Below are 20595 nucleotides of genomic sequence, written 5' to 3'. Positions count from 1 at the left end.
TCACATGTGCTCCATGATATGATCTTTCTAATTTTAATGCCAAATTATAGTTTTTATCCCACTTTTTAGGTCCACTAAACACAGAAAAAGATAGTGTGAGTGGGGCATCTGTGTACTATGGACACATTCTTGTTAATTTTGTGTTTTGTGTACTGTTGTTTGTCTTTTTCTTTTTTAGCCATGTATTTAGTTTGAACTTCTATTATTTATATTTATTAGATCCATGTCCAGTCAATGTGATCCTTGTCCAGTCAAGTTGTTATTATAGTCCATGCGATCCTTGTCCAGCCAAGTTGTTATTATAGGTAAGTGTACAGTATAGTGAACTATATAGGATCATTTACTATTGAAAGGAGTATGGCCACGAAGTGCCTATATTGGCCCTATGAAATAACAAAAAAATAAATATTAACCAGGTTGATCCTTTATAGCTAAAACATATCTACCAATATTGTTGCTTGTTATTATTTGAAAAAAAATTATTTTGATGACGTCACTAATGTGACGTAACACCCGACATCAAACCGAAACGCTCAAAACATCAAAATTCTCGACGAATTTCACACTTCTTTGTCCAATTTCGCATTGGCCGCAGGCCTCGACCAAAGTAATTCTTATCTCATTTTCATTGTTTGACAATTTGAAATCGTTTGCAACAATATTTAGCGTGGTCGAGGCATGCGGCCACATCGAAAAATAAACTTTTGCAAACAAGCAAATCCGGATTCGACACTGTCATTTCTGAGGTACGATAGATTATGTGGCGAAATGTCTAATACATTTACCACAAACTTACATTAAAATAGAAACAATCTATATAGTTCAGCTTTTTATAATATTTTGAATAAATTTCATCATATTTCTGTTTTTCTTGTGTGTGTTTTGAAATTACATTGCGCATGTTTTTTGCACTTCTTCCAAGCAGAAACATGGATGTACAGGCATTTGCCGGACGGTGACATATTCGATATTTTTTTTACTTTCTCTGACATAGACTGTAAACCATTATGTAAATCGTGCAACTGAAGTATGCTTTTCTTGGAGATTACGTATTAAGGTAAGTCAAAATTAATTTACGGATTTAAAATAAATAGCAAAAAGTGGAATAAAAAGTTCCGTAGATTTGTCAACTGCCGACAGAGTTTTTTTACCCGTAGTAACAACTGTTTTTATTCAAACAGGACAAATTAATGGAAAATAAAAATAACTAGTAAATAATAAATTAATTGGGACTTAATTCTAACGTTATTGTATACTTGAAAAGGATTTTGAAATGTATTTTTTAAGCCCGGCTTGGTCAGCTTTGTTATGAAAAAAAAATGGGGCAACTTTCGATTAAAGGCGAATTTATTCTACGAAAACCGTCTTAAAAATAGATTTATTCACTACACTAAAGCAGTAATACATCTTTACTCATATTATTAAACACAAAAAAGGAAATGTCAAACAAAAGCAGACGACTAGCTTCAGTACCAAGTTTAATTTATATACCACTTATTTACCTGATTAAATACGTTTGACGACGTGGAGTAGTGGTTACAGCGTTAGGCTGGAGATGCTATACTTTCAACAGAAAGGGTTCGCGGCTGCAATTTTTTTTTTTTTTTATTATTATTAAACCTACATGTAATGCGCTACTATCATTCTGGTGATTGTTTGAATTGATTCACTGATATACTTTTTTTCATGATTTACTGATTAATTGATAACATTTTTCTGAAGCGTTTATTTTTTGCCTTTGATTTTTTTTAAAGAAGATATGGTTATTCAACGAATTATTTATATATAAATATAGAAATTTCCTTTCTGATGTGTAATAGAAATAAAACAAGCTAAGATACCTGCATACTACATTTGTAATTCAGTCTCCCATAAGTGATCAAATATGATATGATCAAAATATGGTTACAAAATATGGTTAATGCATATGGTTACTGTTTGTAGTGTAGTAGGTCAGTGAGTTAGGACTAAAAACTACATATTTTATTTCATATTGTCAGTTCAAATTTTATCCCTGAACACGCATTTTTATACACAATAATTAAAAAATAAGATGTTTGATTTGTTGCTCTGTTTCGTTGTGATGGGTTGCTGTTCATTATCGTGGTTCTTGTATTTATATTAATTTCTTTATTTCACTTCAGAATGCCTGGAAGCGGTCCAAAGTCTCACCCTTGCGTTCTATGCAACAAAAGGACTAAACCACACGAAAGAAGATCAGTCAATAAATCTGTAGCAAAGTATTTGAAGAAGAATTTTTTGATTACACATAAACAAGAAGATAAGATATGCAATACATGTAGACACAAATACTATGTTAAGGAAACCAGACCATCTCCTGTTGTACAACATTTATTATCTGACGATGAAGATTATGTTCCACCAGCAAAACGTAGATCTACAGTTTTATCTAGTCCACCATCAGTATCTCTTTCAATACCTTCTACATCAAAAAGCCATTCATACTGTTTCATATGCAAAAAGCCTGGACCAAAGCTAATTGTTGTTCCGTCGCAAGCAAGATTTTCTACCTTTCTTAAAAAAGAGGTTATAATTCCTGCAGGATGTCGTTGTTGTCCGGGACATTTGACGGAAGATACTTTTACAGAAGATGCAATTAGTAAAATAAACTGTACAAATGATAATGTCATCCTTAACAGATCTACAATTATGGATCTTTTGAAGAAGTTAAGATACACAGCCTTACAAAATGAACAATCAAGAATTGACTTTGCTACAGATAAAGTTTTATCTGACTCTGACTTTATCAATTTAACCGGTATAAATAAGGACAACTTCAATGATCTTCATTCCTACATCAAAACTTTAGTAAGAAATACACCTACACGAAGCACCAGAATTTTCCTTTTTAAATTAAAGTCTGGAATTTCAAATAAAGTGCTATCTACAATTTTCAACATATCAAGATCAAGTTTACGCCGAGCCATTTCATGTGTCAGACAAGCTTTAGTTCAGAATTTCGTACCTCAAAATTTGGGTTTTAAACACATCAGCCATGATGATGTCGTTAATCAGCACACACGACCACTAGCTCAGACTTTATTTGGGGATGGAACAAACACACAGGCTATATTAGTGCTGGATGGCACGTACATCTATATCCAGAAAAGTGGAAACTTTCATTTTCAAAGAAGGTCATATAGCTTACACAAGGGACGACCGCTGGTTAAACCAATGGTAGTTGTTACTACTACAGGGTACTTTGTGACTGTTTTGGGACCATACTTTGCCGACTGCAAAAATAATGATGCGGCAATCCTCAAACATATGTTAAACACAAATGTAGAAGATATCAAAGAATGGGTGCAAGACAATGATGTGTTTGTAGTTGATAGAGGATTCAGGGACTCATTGGAGCTTCTTGATGATTTGGGGATAAAGTCACAGATGCCAAGTTTTTTAACGAAAGGTCAAAAACAGATGACAACAGATGAAGCCAATGCAAGCATATTAGTTACTAAGGTTTGTACCCCTACAACCAAAATAGTGTTGTATAATTCTCAAAACTAATTTTGAAACTGCGTCACTTTATATAGTATCATGCTAAGATATTTTTATTTTCTTATTCGAACAAAGCACACCCAACTGAAATATGCTTATATTTACTGTTAAAACTACCGTATGAATATTGTGACACTAATAAAAATAAAGAAAAGTAACTTATAGAACTGCATATTTTTTGTTTTTCAGTATTAACAGTTTTTTTTACTCATAAACATCAATTTAACAAAAAAAAAAAGCTCACCTTCCATAAATGTTGTTCTTTCTGCACACGTAATGGTATTGCTGTTACATTTCGCAAAAGTGACCATTTATATAACATAATTATAATATTGCAATACAGAGTTTTATTTGCAACCAGTAATGAATTTCAGACATTTTGTTTAGAGCTGTTTTCTCAATGCATGTAGTGAAAAGGTTTGGTTGGCTTTCTTGCTTTTTTTTTTATAAATGTTTGCTGAAGCATCCAATTTCAAGTGACCAATAGCATTATATTAGCTGAAACCCTACCTATCTTTTAATTGCAATAGTAAAACTTTATTACAATGTTTGAGCAGATAGCTATATAAACAAAGCAAGCAAGCTAACCAAACCTTTACTTTACATGCTTTAGAAAAATAGCTCTAAATTACTCTTTTTCTCATTCTAGGTCCGATGGGTAGTAGAGTCTGCTAATGCAAGAATCAAGAGATGGAAGTATCTGAGCCATGTTTTACCAAATAAACAAGTTCCATATATCGGAGATTATGTTTGCATTGTATGTGGAATATCAAATAAATATTTGCCGCCGTTGTCTCCAGGTAAACATTCTTACTATTAAGATAGCTCGTAGTGGTAACTGTGATTAGTAATGTATATGTATATAATCAAATCATAAATAGTGATCAAAAAGAATTTGCGATACTTTAAAGACATTTTTTTCACTAGGAAATTCACACTGAGAGAGCTGCCTTTTTCCAATTAGTTAAAAAAAAAAATTTTTAAGAAAATGTATGTAAAAAAATCCTTCCCTAAAAAGTATTAATCACTTTTCCCTAACTATTCAATAGATAGCAAATTAAACAAACAAGCAATTTAAACAAAATTTATAAGACAAATGAAAAATAATACCACATGGTAATATAAAACTATTGTTCTTTTGTATATAGATATAGGAAGATGTGGTATGAGTGCCAATGAGACAATGCTCCATACTGTGGTATTTTTTTTATTTGGTAAAAAGTTGTCTCATTGGAAATCGCATCACCGTTTTTGTTATTTTTGATTAAAACATTGTTATAAAACTATATACATGTACTAGTATAATGATTGAAATTTTCTTGCTTAAAAAGGATGTGATAATGAAGAAGCATTGGCAGCAAAAATGCTCTATCTGTCTAAAAGAGTAAATACACTGAAACAGAGGGTAGAAGAAGAAAATTTGGAGAGGCGTAAAACAATTTGGAAAGAGCCTGATAATATTTTAGATGATTTTCCACTTCTTGATGAAGAAGATCTTAGAAACATAACGTGCGGTGTCTATCAAATAAAGCTTAGCACTAGTTACATTCAGGAACATCTAGAAGGCAATTGTCAAATTCTTGTTCATAAAGAGGATGACCATTTGATACGTGTGAAACTTCAGAGCCGTCATGTTTCTTCAAAAACCTACATCTTGTGGGTAGAATACACATCTGCTGAAATTACTGCATGGTACTGTAAATGCAGAGCAGGAGCTCGTGTCGTTGGAGTATGTGCCCATATTGCCTCAATACTCTGGTATCTTGGTTATGCAAGGCATAATCAGGATATATCTTATGGAGTCCAGAATTGGGGAGCATATCTAGAAGATGCAGCATCTATTCCACAAGCCGTAGACGAAAGTGACAGTGAGGAGAGTGTCATTGAAGAATAGAATACTGTATCAATCCAAAATATTCAAACTCTATAAGGGGAGATAATCAACATATAGTTTTTACATTCAAAATACCATAACTCCAATGTTTTTATAGTAAACAAGACACATGACATCATTACAGTGTTATTTGCCTTCAAAAATAGATTGGTTGAACTTAAGCATGGAACTTGTGCTAAAGAAAAATAAAGTGAGATAAATGTCAATGAGACAGCAACCCAAAAAGTCAAGAATGGAGAAGTGTAAAGGTCAATGTATAGGAGACCTGTACAGGTCAATAAATAGGAGATGTGTACAGGTCAATATATAGGAGACGTGTACAGGTCAATATATAGGAGACCTGTACAGGTCAATATATAGGAGATGTGTTCAGGTCAATAAATAGGAGATGTGTACAGGTCAATATTTGAAGATGTGTAAAGGTCAAGGTATAGGAGATGTGTACAGGTCAATATATATGAGATGTGTACAGGTCAATATATAGGAGATGTGTACCGGTCAATATATAGGAGATGTGTAAAGGTCATGGTATAGGAGATGTGTACAGTTCAATATATATAGTAGATGTGTACAGGTCAATATATAGGAGATGTGTACAGGTCAATATATAGTCAACAATTCAAAAAAAACCTCAAATGACAAGGTCTACATTTTTATAAAGCTGGCCATAACATTTAGGATTTATTCATGTTTATGAAATAATTGCGCATTATACATTTTTATCGCTCTGAGAACATGGTGACCCCAAATGGATCTGTATGGGGTTAGTAAATTTCATATGGGTTCATGACATCTGTCTATTGTTAATGGTGACGTTATCTATTGATGTTGTTGTATTTCATTGTTTATTTTTCTACAAAATGCAACAGGAAAAGTCCCATGTGCAATAAATTTGCTATATCCTATATACGGTTCACTACTGACCCCCTTTGGCCCCAATCCCTATGGATTTTAATAACCCTCTAGTCTATGGATCCGTAGGGGGTCAGTAGCAAACCATATATCTTTAATATAATTGTAAGCTTATTTTATTGAAACAGGGAGATAATACACACATTGATATATTTATACAGGGAGATAACACACACACATTGATATGTTTATACAGGGAGATAACCCACAAACATTGATATGTTTATACAGGGAGATCATCCTCAAACATTGATATGTTTATACAGGGAGATAACCCACACACATTGATATGTTTATACAGGGAGATAACCCACAAACATTGATATATTTATAAGAAACAGGGAGATAACACTCAAACATTTATATATTTATACAGGGAGATAACACAAACATTGATATGTTTATAAGAAACAGAGAGATAACCCACAAACATTGATATGTTTATAAGATACAGGGAGATAACACTCAAACATTTTTATGTTTATACAGGGAGATAACCAACAAAAATTGATATGTTTATAAGAAACAGGGATATAACACTCAAACATTATATATTTATACAGGAAGATAACCTACACACATTGATATGTTTATAGGAAACAGGGAGATAACACACAAACATTGATATGTTTATAAGAAACAGGGAGATAACCCACAAACATTGATATGTTAATAAGATACAGGGAGATAACACACAAACATTGATATGTTTATACAGGAAGATAACACACAAAGATTGATATGTTTATAAGAAAGGGAGATAATACACAAACATTGATATGAGATAAAACACAAACATTGATATGTTTATACGAGGAGACAACACACAAACATTGATATATTTATAAGAAACATTCATAACAGTTAATTATCAATAGAAGTACCGATGAAATATTTTTAAGTGATACATATATTTTACATATTTCAGGCTTAAACAAGTAAATATGATTTATAGTTAATTTTCACAGATGCTTTAGATGATGGCACAACCTTATACTTATAAAATAGGCTGACCTCAGAGGTACATTCATCAGTATTTATCTAATTAGTATGTATCGTATTTTTTAAGATTGCATAACAATTTTTTTTTCTCATAAAAACTGCCTCGTTGATCTTCACGGTGTTGTGGTATTGTGTTAACCTTAAGTGTGGGAGGTGGTGGGTTTGAACCCTGGACAGTTAAACCAAAGATCTTCATGGTGTTGTGGTATTGTGTTAACCTTAAGTGTGGGAGGTGGTGGGTTTGAACCCTGGACAGTTAAACCAAAGATCTTCACGGTGTTCTGGTATTGTGTTAACCTTTAGTGTGGGAGGTGGTAGGTTTGAACCCTGGACAGTTAAACCAAAGATCTTCACGGTGTTGTAGTATTGTGTTAACCTTTAGTGTGGGAGGTGGTAGGTTTGAACCCTGGACAGTTAAACCAAAGATCTTCACGGTGTTGTAGTATTGTGTTAACCATTAGTGTGGGAGGTGGTGGGTTTAAACCCTGGACAGTTAAACCAAAGATCTTCACGGTGTTGTAGTATTGTGTTAACCATTAGTGTGGGAGGTGGTAGGTTTGAACCCTGGACAGTTAAACCAAAGATCTTCACGGTGTTGTAGTATTGTGTTAACCTTTAGTGTGGGAGGTGGTAGGTTTGAACCCTGGACAGTTAAACCAAAGATCTTCACGGTGTTGTAGTATTGTGTTAACCATTAGTGTGGGAGGTGGTGGGTTTAAACCCTGGACAGTTCAACCAAAGATCTTCACAGTGTTGTAGTATTGTGTTAACCTTTAGTGTGGGAGGTGGTGGGTTTAAACCCTGGACAGTTCAACCAAAGACTTGAAAATTAATATTTGCTGCTTCCCTAAAATGAGGTAAATCAATACAGACGAAGCAGTTTTCACATCTACCATGCAGTCGCTTCCTGTTTGTCGATAGTTTGAAATTATACAACACTCATTGTACAATGAAACTTTCTTTGAACTTTTCTTGGCTTCTATAGAAGGGAATGATTTTATGTTAGATGAACAGTTTGACAAATTTGAGTTGTAGCGTGTTAGCAATTTTTGTTTCGGCTGTGCAGCTTTTCCCTGTTTGTCAATAGTTTGAAATTTTGCAACACTCATTGTACAACGATAATTTTCATGTAAGTTTCTTGGCTCTTATGATTTTATGGAATGATCATTTATGCTTCAGTAAATATGTTACCTCAATCAATTGCATGCAGCGACACAGATCTATTTGTCTTGTTCGAAGTTATGGTCCCACAGCATAGGCTAGTGCCATTTTTGAAAAGAGCTTTTAGTTAAGGACCAAGCAACAACCTAAAATATGCCAATATAACACACCATCACATTATTCTTACTTTACTTTTCATAGTTTTAAATTAGTGTGGGCCCAATGGTCAGGAACCTTTCATTTCTGTGAGAGAACCTTTGAATTTTGGAAAACAAAGGTCCATGGCCTACAATCCGTTACATTAGTACTTATTTTAGGACCATTGAATTTCTTGAGGAGGGCCTTTCACTTGAAACTTCAAATGGTCCAGGACTTAACATACTTTTAGGCAAATTGTAAAACTTACTTATAGCTTCAATCCTGTAAGTACATTAAGTATGTTAAGAGGGAGGGGGTATCTGTGATCATTTTATTGTATAAAAATAAGGAAATGTGGTATGATAAACAACGATACAATTATTCCTAAACTATAGGACAAAGATATAAACAATGACAGGTTGTCCAACAGTCTTCAACAATGAGCAAAACCCATACCATATAATCATAAGGAAGTGTGGTTAGATAAACAATGATACAATTATTTTTAGATCAAAGGACAAAGATATAAACAATTACAGGTCGTCCAACAGCCTTCAACAATGAGCAAAACCCATGCCATATAATAATTAGGAGTTGTGGTATGATTAACAATGATGCAATTATTCCTAGACGATAGGACAAAGATATAAACAATTTCATGCTGTCCAACAGCCTTCGACAATGAGCAAGACCCATACCATACGATAATAAGGAGGTGTGGTATGATTAACAATGATACCATTATTCCTAGACCATAGGACACAGTTATAAACAATTACAGGTTGTCCAACAGCCTACAACAATGAGCAAAACCCATGCCATATAATCATCTATAAATAGCCTTGGTATGATAAAATGTGAAACATTTCAAAAGAAAAAATCCACTGCTGAAAACAACAATGAAGTAAAAACAAAGATGGTACACAACTAATAACTACATCCACTACGTTATTGGACAGGCTCATACAGAATAAAAAAACAGTTGAATTTAATTTGACTGTTCTAGTCGATTATTGATAGTGTTTTAAGAAACTGTTACTTGATATTTTTTATGTGTGTCTTAAAGCTGGTAAAAGAAAACTTTTGACATTCTTAGACCTGGGAAAGTGCAATAGATGTTCTGGTGTTCCATGGAAAGAGTCACATTCTGCTTGTAGAATACATTTGTACATCATTTAGGTATGTTATCAAATCTTCAAGGTCTTTAGTTCAGTTCATTAACTTCTAATAGTGCAGTCTTATTGCCAGAAAAGTTGAGATAAATCACTGTTTCAATGCTATTATTATTTAATTAAAATCAGAATCTAAAAATATGAGGTCAGTATATTACATCCAATAATGATCATGTATTTTAATTGGCAGTAACTATAATACATGTACCTCAATAATAACTCAACAGTATATATCGAATATAATTTGTCTTTTCTATTTTTAGAATATAATGGAGGATTGGAATGAGGTAAGATTTACCTAATAGTCTCCTTGTGTGGTTTTGTTCCCCATTATTGTACAATTAGATACAAATAAGTGGTAATTTGAGATAAAAACTAGTAGAATTCTAGGAGAATGAAACAGATCAAACAAACAAGAACAAAACTGGGACAAAGCAAAGTGACTCACAACATTTGACCAACTTAGGTGTTGCTAATAACTATAGCAGATATCGTCTTAAGGTGGTATGGGTGTCTTTCGCCATCTTGGATTGTAAAAAACAGAGAATCTAAGGACCATATTTTCTATCAAATTAGCAAAATTTGATGAAAGAATGCAGATATTTCATGTGTTTTTACATTTAAAAGATACAATTTATAAGAATATAACTTATAAATATAAATATATGTACAAGTGCAGATTATTTTTGGTTGTTTTTAAATATTTTGAAATTGTCATTTTAAGGGGAGATAACTCTAAAACAGTGCATTTTCTGTTGGATTGTTCATGGAATTTTCCTACTTTGTATTTTTGCTGGAAAAAACGTACGGTGACCCTATCTTTTCTTTTGATATTATCAAAGCATTGTTTGAAAGCTATTTTTTACTAATTTATTTTACAATTCTATCATTTCGTTTAGTTTCTATTCACAAAATGGTGTTTTTTCCTGTATAATCCATACAAAATGTGTCATTTTGTCACGACCCGTAGCTTGAAAAAATGCACGGTGACCTATCATTTTTATAATATTTTTTCACATGTATCAATAGATACTACATTTTGGCAAAGTATGAACAAATTCTATCATTTTTATTTTAGACTCCCATACCACCTTAATTGTCTTATCTTCTACTCATTACACGGGTCACACTTGATTGTCATATCTTCTACTCATTAAAAGGGTGACACTAATTTGTCTTATCTTTTACTCATAAAAAGGGTGACACTTAATCGACTTATCTTCTATTCATTACACAGGTGATACTTGATGGTCTTATCTTCTACTCATTATGAGAGTGACACTTGATCGTCTTATCTTCTACTCATTTATTTCGGTGACACTATGTTTTCTTTTTATTTTCTTAAAACATATTTATGAAACCTATCTCCTCACAATTTATTTCAAAATTCTATCTCACAGATTTTTTTTTACGCACTCTTATGTGTTTTTTCATGAACAAACTAACCAAATTTAGGCAATTTTCAAGGACTCGTAGCTTGAAAAATAGCACTGTGACCCATACTTTTTATTATATTTTTGAAAAATGCCTAGTAAAATCTTCATTTTGGCAATTTATAAGAAAATTCTGTCTCAAAATACATTTACTTATGATCTACCTTAAAGTTTTTCAGTAAGAAATTTATCGAATATTTTTTTAAGTATGATTGTATACTCTGTAAAATTCTTTCCGGTAGTAGACAGTGTATTATTTATGTAGTATCTTCAGAATCCTTGTTTGAACTGTCAATTATGTAATTCATATGCTATTTATAGAATTTCTCTCTGTCTGAATGTTTTATTAAGGAAGGATACTACTGATTTATGTAGTCATTACTATACAAAAGAATACATAATTATTACCTGAGTTAACAGTAAGGACATTCATTACAATCTATTTCTATGTTTTACTTACAGAAACTTATTACAGCTGCTCAGGATGGAGACATAGAAGCCTTAAAATTATGTCTACAGAATGATGCAGACATTGATTATCAAGATTAAATGTACTATATATGTTTTACTTACAGAAACTTACTACAGCTGCTAGGTTTGGATATATAGAAGCCTTAAAATTATGTCTAAAGAATGGTGCAGACATTAATAATCAAGATGTAAGTAAAATAGTCACATTCAGAACCACCTTAATTTAATACTTCATAGACAAATCATCTTAAGATATGTCGTCTAATGGTACATGAACAATAAAAGATACAAAACTACAAGTTACTTAAAAATAGTGTACAGTGAAACAGTGTAAAACTACAAGTTACTTAAAAATAGTGTACAGTGAAACAGTGTAAAACTACAAGTTACTTCACATACAGGATATTGTACATATTCAATATAAAACACACAAAATATTACAACAAGTTACTTCAAAATATAGCACAGTAAAACCGTATAAAACTAAAAGTTACTTCAAAATATTGAATATTGTACATAAATAATATAAAACACACAACTGGAAGTTACTTCAAAATACAGGATATTGTACATAAACACACGACAACAAGTTACTTTAGAACATAACCATAACATAACATAGAAAATAACAGATTGAACATAAGTAGTTAAAAACATACAACTGCAAGTTACTTTAGAACAGAACAGATTGAACATAAGTAGTGAAAAACTTACAACTGCAAGGTACTTTAGAACAGAACAGATTGAACATAAGTAGTTGAAAACATACAACTGCAAGTTACTTTAGAACAGAACAAATTGAACATAAGTAGTGAAAAACTTACAACTGCAAGGTACTTTAGAACAGAACAGATTGAACATAAGTGGTTAAAAACATACAACTGCGAGTTACTTTAGAACATAAAAGATTGAACATAAGTAGTTAAAAACATACAACTGCAAGTTACTTTAGAACATAACAGGTTGAACATAAGTAGTTAAAAACATACAACTGCAAGTTACTTTAGAACATAACAGGTTGAACATCAGTAGTTAAAAACATACAACTGCAAGTTACTTTAGAACATAAAAGATTGAACATAAGTAGTTAAAAACATACAACTGCAAGTTACTTTAGAACATAAAAAATGGAAAATAAGTAGTTAAAAACATACAACTGCAAGATACTTTAGAACATAACAGATTGTACACCAGCAGTATAGAACACACAACTACAAATTACTTCAGAGCATAACAGATTGTACATAAGCAGTATAAAACACACAACTACAAATTACTTCAGAACATAACAGATTGTACACCATCAGTATATAGAACACAAAACTACAAATTACATAACATAACATAGAAAATAACAGATTGAACATAAGTAGTTAAAAACATACAACTGCAAGTTACTTTAGAACAGAACAGATTGAACATAAGTAGTGAAAAACTTACAACTGCAAGGTACTTTAGAACAGAACAGATTGAACATAAGTAGTTGAAAACATACAACTGCAAGTTACTTTAGAACAGAACAAATTGAACATAAGTAGTGAAAAACTTACAACTGCAAGGTACTTTAGAACAGAACAGATTGAACATAAGTGGTTAAAAACATACAACTGCGAGTTACTTTAGAACATAAAAGATTGAACATAAGTAGTTAAAAACATACAACTGCAAGTTACTTTAGAACATAACAGGTTGAACATAAGTAGTTAAAAACATACAACTGCAAGTTACTTTAGAACATAACAGGTTGAACATCAGTAGTTAAAAACATACAACTGCAAGTTACTTTAGAACATAAAAGATTGAACATAAGTAGTTAAAAACATACAACTGCAAGTTACTTTAGAACATAAAAAATGGAAAATAAGTAGTTAAAAACATACAACTGCAAGATACTTTAGAACATAACAGATTGTACACCAGCAGTATAGAACACACAACTACAAATTACTTCAGAGCATAACAGATTGTACATAAGCAGTATAAAACACACAACTACAAATTACTTCAGAACATAACAGATTGTACACCATCAGTATATAGAACACAAAACTACAAATTACTTCAGAACATAACAGATTGTACACCAGCAGTATAGAACACACAACTACAAATTACTTCAGAACATAACAGATTGTACACCAGCAGTATAGAACACACAACTGCAAGATACTTCAGAACATAACAGATTGTACACCAGCAATATAGAACACACAACTGCAAGTTACTTCAGAACCTACCAGATTGTACACCAGCAGTATAGAACACACAACCACTAGTTACTTCAGAACATAACATTGGACATAAGCAGTATAGAACACACAACTACAAATTACTTCAGAACATAACAGTTTGTACACTAGCAGTATAGAACACACAACTGCAAGTTACTTTAGAACAGAACAGATTGTACACCAGCAGTATAAAATATACAATTGCAAGTTACTTCAGAACATAACAGATTGTACATGAATAGTATAAACACACAACTACAAGTTACTTCAGAACATAACAGATTCTACACCAGCAGTATAAAACAAACAACTACAAATTTCTTCAGAAAATAACAGATTGTACACCAGCAGTATAAAACACACAAATACAAGTTTCTTCAGAACATAACATTGGACATAAGCAGTATAAAACACACAACAAGAAGTTACTTCAGAACATACCAAATTTTACATAAGCAGTATAAACATACAGCTTCAAGTTACTCAAGAACATAACAGATTGTACATGAGCAGTATAAAACACACAACTACAAGTTACTTCAGAACATAACAGAGTGTACATGTGTAGTATAAAACACATAACTACATGTTACTTCAGAACATAATATAAAAATATATCTGTATGGAAACTGATATTTATATCAATATACTGAATTTGATATTAAATCAAAATCTGTTTTTAATTTAACAGTTTTAGTGAGAGAAAAAAAATGCATAAAGGTATTTTTTTTAATAATTGTTTTTGTTTGTTTTGAATTATAGTTGATAAAGTTCTTACTTTGAATATTTACAAAAACAATTTTTACACCAAGGTTTTACAGCGGGTGTAAAACAACTATCACACATGTATGTTATTGCTTCACTTTGACCACATTCCTTCATCTATTCAAAATTATGTTGTTAATTAGACAGGTTTAATGGACAACAAATATTTATCAGAATTCTATAAAGTGGGGTCTCATTTTGTTTGTCTCCATGTACTTAATCAGGAAATGTATCTTTTTTTCATATTTCTTTGAAAAAGTTACTTTTTAAAAAAATGATCATTATCCTGAATCATGTTAATAAGATAGATTTAATAATTATATCAACAAATACTTGTTAGGATTATATAAAGTGAGATGTCATTTTACTCGGAGATTTGTAATGAATCCATTGATGTAAATAGTTTATTCATTTCTTAAAAAAAACAAAAAAAAAATTAACATGACAGTTCTGATGGAAGTTTGACATCTCACAAAAAAACCATGTTGTTTATTTATTGTTTTATATACAATATAAATACAAGTGTGACTGGTAATTTTATTCAGTTTTGACCACTGATTCATGTGATATATATTTAGTTTATATTTATTACACAACATTGTCCAGTTTATCAGACAAGTTTTGATGTCAGTTGTATTATTCCAGGTTGGTGGAGAGACAGCATTAATGAAGGCTGCCTGGAGAGGAAACCTGGAGGTCTGTAGACTCCTCATTGATAGAGGATGTAAGATCGACATCACAAATGTATGTTATCTACTTAGTCTGATCACATTACTATTAATCTACACTAAATCATGTTGTTAATCAGACAGTTTTAATGAACAAATATTTGTAATAATTATATCCAGTGGGGTCTCATTTTACTCATATTATTGTTCTGAATTAGACAATAGTACTCTTTTCATGTTTCTTGAAAAAAATTTTTTTTTTAAGATATCAGGTTTAATGGAAGTTTTGACATTTCACAACAAAACATATTTATTTAATGTTTATATACAATATTAATACAAGTATGACTGGTCATTTTATTCAGTTTTGACCACTGAAAAGGAAAATATAACTCCTTTTCATGTTTCTTTAAACAAATTATTTTATTAAAATGAATAATTATACTGAATCTACACTAAATCCTGTTGTTAATTAGACAGTTTTAATGAACAAATATATGTAATAATCATATAAAGTGGGGTCTCATTTTGTTTGTTTTGTTCTACTGAATCCATTGATATAATTATTTTACACATTTCTTGAAAAAAATATTTTTTTAAGATATCAGGTTTAATGGAAGTTTTGACATTTCACAACAAAACATGTTTATTTATTGTTAATATACAATATAAATACAAGTGTGACTGGTCATTTTATTCAGTTTTGACCACTGATTCATGTGATATATATTTTGTTTATATTTATTACACAACATTGTCCAGTTTATCAGACAAGTTTTAATGTCAGTTGTATAATTCCAGGTTGATGGATGGACAGCATTAATGTCGGCTGCCAGGTGGGGAGGACACCTGGAGGTCTGTAGATTCCTCATTGATAGAGGATGTAAGATCCACATCACATCAGTATGTTATCTACTTAGTCTGATCACATTACTATTAATCTACACTAAATTATATTGTTAATTAGACAGTTTTAATGAACAAATATGTGTAAGAATCATATAAAGTGGGGTCTCATTTTGTTTGTTTTGTTCTACTGAATCCATTGATATAATTATTTTACACATTTCTTGAAAAAAATATTTTTTTAAGATATCAGGTTTAATTGAAGTTTTGACATTTCACAACAAAACATGTTGTTTATTTAGTGTTTATATACAATATAAATACAAGTGTGACTGGTCATTTTATTCAGTTTTGACCACTGATTCATGTGATATATAATTAGTTTATATTTATTACACAACATTGTCCAGTTTATCAGACAAGTTTTGATGTCAGTTGTATTATTCCAGGATGATGGAGAGACAGCATTAATGGTGGCTGCCAGGTATGGACACCTGGAGGTCTGTAGACTCCTCATTGATAGAGGATGTAAGATCGACATCACAACAGTATGTTATCTACTTAGTCTGATCACATTACTATTAATCTTCACTGAATCATGTTGTTAATTAGACAGGTTTAATGAACAAATATTTGTAATAATTATATAAAGTGGGGTCTCATTTTACTCGTATTATTGTTCTTAATTAGAAAATATTACTCCTTTTCATGTTTCTTTAAAAAAATTATTTTTTTAAGATATCAGGTTTAATGGAAGTTTTTGACATTTCACAACAAAACATTTTTATTTATTGTTTATATACAATATAAATACAAGTGTGACTGGTCATTGTATTCAGTTTTGACGACTGGTTTATGTGATATATATTTTGTTTATATTTATTACATAACATTGTCCAGTTTATCAGACAAGTTTTAATGTCAGTTGTAGGATATGTTGTATATTATTGATATTGATAACAAAGTATTGTCCATAATATTTACATGTTATTTGGTTATATTATAGAGAGATGGAGAAACAGCTTTACATTGGGCTGCTGGGAATGGACATCTACAGACCACAAGATGTCTAGTAAAACAAGGTGCCAGTCCCTTGGTTAAATCACATAAGGTAATATTTTATAGTATATGAACAGTGTTCAACTAGTAAGTAATGAATCACTAAAAAGATGTATAAGATATGTTTGGTCAAATGGATTTTTTTTCAAGGCTATAATCAAAAGTCATATCGTTTAAATTGGACTTAAAAACTTAAAATATGAAAATGTTTTATAGACTTGGATGGCTAAATTTAACTATAAAACACATGAACATAATATTTTTACCAAAATCTCCCAACATCTAATGCTTTTAATTAGACCACTTGCACATTTTGGGTTATTAGTTGTACCAGAAATGTTTATTTTTATTCAAAAATGTGTATGGATAAACAATAAGATTGGACTAAAACCAATTTAAATAAACTGTCAAACAACAATCTGTTGTCTTGACAATTATAACAAAATTATTAATTGGTATCAAAATATTCTAAGCAATGCGTTCATCGTGTTTTTAATGTTTAAACAGATGCAAACAAAGACTTGAGGTGGGAAATGACAGATAATTTTTTGAATCAAGAAATTAACTAGACAATATTTATATGATTCAAAAGAGGGGAAATAAAAATTGGCTATTTATTTCATATTATTGGCAGTTTCAAAAAATTTAGTTCAATTATTTGAAATAGATACTCATATGACAACTGCAAATTTCTTCAAATTCCTGTTTTCATTTTTGTTAATTTCCTGATTTATACAATATCAATGTAAACACTAAAAACCATGAAATACTGTAAAATAACAATATACAGATATAGGAGGGTGTGGATTCAGTATTCATGTATAAGGAGGGTATGGATTGGGAACAGATATAGGACAGTGTGGATGGGGTATACATATATAGGAGAGTGTGGATAGGGTATACAGACATAGGAGATGGTGGATAGGGTAAACAGATATAGGAGGGTGTGGATAGGGTATACAGACATAGGAGGGTGTGGATAGGGTATACAGACATAGGAGGGTGTGGATAGGGTATACAGACATAGGAGGGTGTGGATAGGGTGTACAGACATAGGAGGGTGTGGATAGGGTATACAAATATAGGAAGGTGTGGATAGGGTATGCAAATATAGGAGGGTGTGGATAGGGTATACAGAAATAGGAGATGGTGGATAGGGTATACAGATATAGGAGGTTGTGAATTGGGTATACAGATATAGGAGGGTGTGAATTGGGTATACAGATATAGGAGGGTGTGGATAGGGTATACAGACATAGGAGGGTGTAGATAGGGTATACAGACAGGAGGATGTGGATAGGGTATACATACATAGGAGGGTGTGGATAGGGTATACAGACATAGGAGGGTGTGGATAGAGTATACAGACATAGGAAGGTGGGGATGGGGTATACAGATATAGAAGGGTGTGGATGGGGTATACAGACATAGGAGGGTGTGGATAGAGTATACAGACATAGGAGGGTGGGGATGGGGTATACAGACATAGGAGGGTGTGGATAGGGTATACAGACATAGGAGGGTGTGGATAGGGTATACAGACATAGGAAGGTGTGGATAGGGTATACAGATATAGGAGGGTGTGGATAGGGTATACAGACATAGGAGGGTGTGGATAGGATAAACAGACATAGGAGGATGTGGATAGGGTATACAGACATAGGAGATAGACATATGAGGGTGTGGATAGGGTATACATACATAGGAGGGTGTGGATAGGGTATACAGACATAGGAGGGTGTGGATAGGGTAAACAGACATAGGAGGGCGTAATATGACGTCAAAAAATGAACAAGTACAAAAGTACAGATGTTACGTTCCAGTGGCAATCTCAACAGTGGATGGGCTATTCAAATATAGGAGACTTTGGATAGGGTATAAAGACATAGGAGGGTGTTGAGGGGTTTTACAGATATAGGAGGGTAGGGAAGGGGTATACAGATATAGGAGGGTGGGGAGGGGGTATACAAATATAGGAGGGTGTGAGTGGGATATACAGATGTTAGAGGGTGTGGATGGAGAATACAGGTAGAGGTGGATGTGGATGGGATATACAGGTAGAGGAGGATATGGATTGGGTATACAAATATAGAAGGTTGTGGATGGGTACACTAATGAAAGAGGGTGTGAATGGGTTTATACAGATATAGGAGGATGTAGAGGGTTTATCGAGATATAGGCAACCAGTTAATGAGAATAATTGGATACAATAATATAAAGAATAGAGAATAATTGGATACAATAATATAAAGAATAGAGAATAATTGGATACAATAATATAAAGAATAGAGAATAATTGGATACAATAATATAAAGAATAGAGAATAATATAAGAATATAAAGAACTGTCATGATAATGTGTCCAAAAAATGTAAAAAGATAGTTAAGGATGAAATCCCCATATCCCACACCCTTTGTGTAGATATAAGGATGCATTTAACATTATTAAAACTGCAACAAAAATCAAAACCAAATGGGGACAAATGAAGAATTTATTCATATCCTTTAAAAACAAGAGTTAAAAGCCTATTTGAAGTCTTTAGAAAATTGTGAACAATAATCTGAATGTTGTCAGAAGAGATTTATTTAATGAACGAAAATGATATGGTTAGTATATGTAAAAATAAAATAAAACACCACCAAGTTACTAATTGTAAGATATATGTTAAAAAAAAGTCTTCTTTGTAATAAAAAAGATGAAAGCAATATAAAGATTTATCTGATACGTGTATTTCAGGGTAAGACTCCATACGACTTAGCAGCAGAAAGGATGACAGGACAGTATACAGAAGTGATGGAATACTTACAGGTACAAATATAGTGTTGAATTACAAATGCTTCAAGTAGAAAATAAGTTTCAAAATATAAAGAAATATAAAACCAAGAAAACAAATGCTGCAAAACTAAGATTCTTAAGGAGAAAAATCGTTCAACAATTAAACATTAGTCTTAAAAAAAGATTTTAAATTGCAATTCAATTATTTGTTAACACGATTTTGATTCGACAACATCATATATTTGGGAACTTTAACTAGCTAAGCCATCATTTTTCAATTCACTAATTTATTGTTATGTATTTCTTCAATAATCAACAAAATTAGCAGATGTTTTCTATTTCATTCTAGAGTGAACGAAGAGAGAGCATATTTTTTAAATTCGATTTATGATATTCTTTCACAGACAGTATGTCGACAATTAACTGTGTTTTTTTTAAATTTTATATAGAATGCTTAAAAATGGAGATAACTGTATTGTATTTTAGGCTTTGCCTTCGTAAAACTTTGCAAGTATCCTTTACCTAGTTGACTTCTCAGTTCTGTA

At 31.7% G+C, this 20595-nt stretch overlaps 2 protein-coding genes across 2 annotated transcripts; both read left to right on the top strand.

Moving 5' to 3' along the window:
• Nucleotides 1-355: 355 nt before the first annotated feature.
• Nucleotides 356-2847, top strand: LOC134700557 (uncharacterized; the record flags this gene model as incomplete). Its single annotated transcript, XM_063561936.1, has 2 exons — nucleotides 356-1057; nucleotides 2145-2847. A coding segment is annotated over exon 2 (702 nt), but the record flags the coding sequence as incomplete, so codon positions are not given.
• Nucleotides 2848-2873: 26 nt separating this feature from the next.
• On the top strand, nucleotides 2874-5416 carry LOC134700555 (uncharacterized). The gene is made up of 3 exons (XM_063561935.1): nucleotides 2874-3483; nucleotides 4172-4322; nucleotides 4854-5416. Exons 1-3 carry the CDS (start codon nucleotides 3196-3198, stop codon nucleotides 5414-5416), a joined length of 1002 nt encoding a protein of 333 aa, XP_063418005.1. The 5' UTR covers nucleotides 2874-3195.
• Nucleotides 5417-20595: the final 15179 nt, after the last annotated feature.

This window comes from Mytilus trossulus, unplaced genomic scaffold, assembly GCF_036588685.1.
Source record: "Mytilus trossulus isolate FHL-02 unplaced genomic scaffold, PNRI_Mtr1.1.1.hap1 h1tg000158l__unscaffolded, whole genome shotgun sequence".
NCBI lineage: Eukaryota > Metazoa > Mollusca > Bivalvia > Mytilida > Mytilidae > Mytilus > Mytilus trossulus.
This window is presented reverse-complemented; position numbering and strand designations above follow the sequence as displayed.

Bases quoted from the DNA above. Each gene is read 5' to 3' on its own strand.
- LOC134700555 (XM_063561935.1), top strand. From the start codon at position 3,196: ATGGTAGTTGTTACTACTACAGGGTACTTTGTGACTGTTTTGGGACCA. The intron at 3,484-4,171 runs GTTTGTACCCCT...TTCTCATTCTAG, and splicing joins CAAGCATATTAGTTACTAAG to GTCCGATGGGTAGTAGAGTC. The intron at 4,323-4,853 runs GTAAACATTCTT...TTGCTTAAAAAG, and splicing joins TTTGCCGCCGTTGTCTCCAG to GATGTGATAATGAAGAAGCA.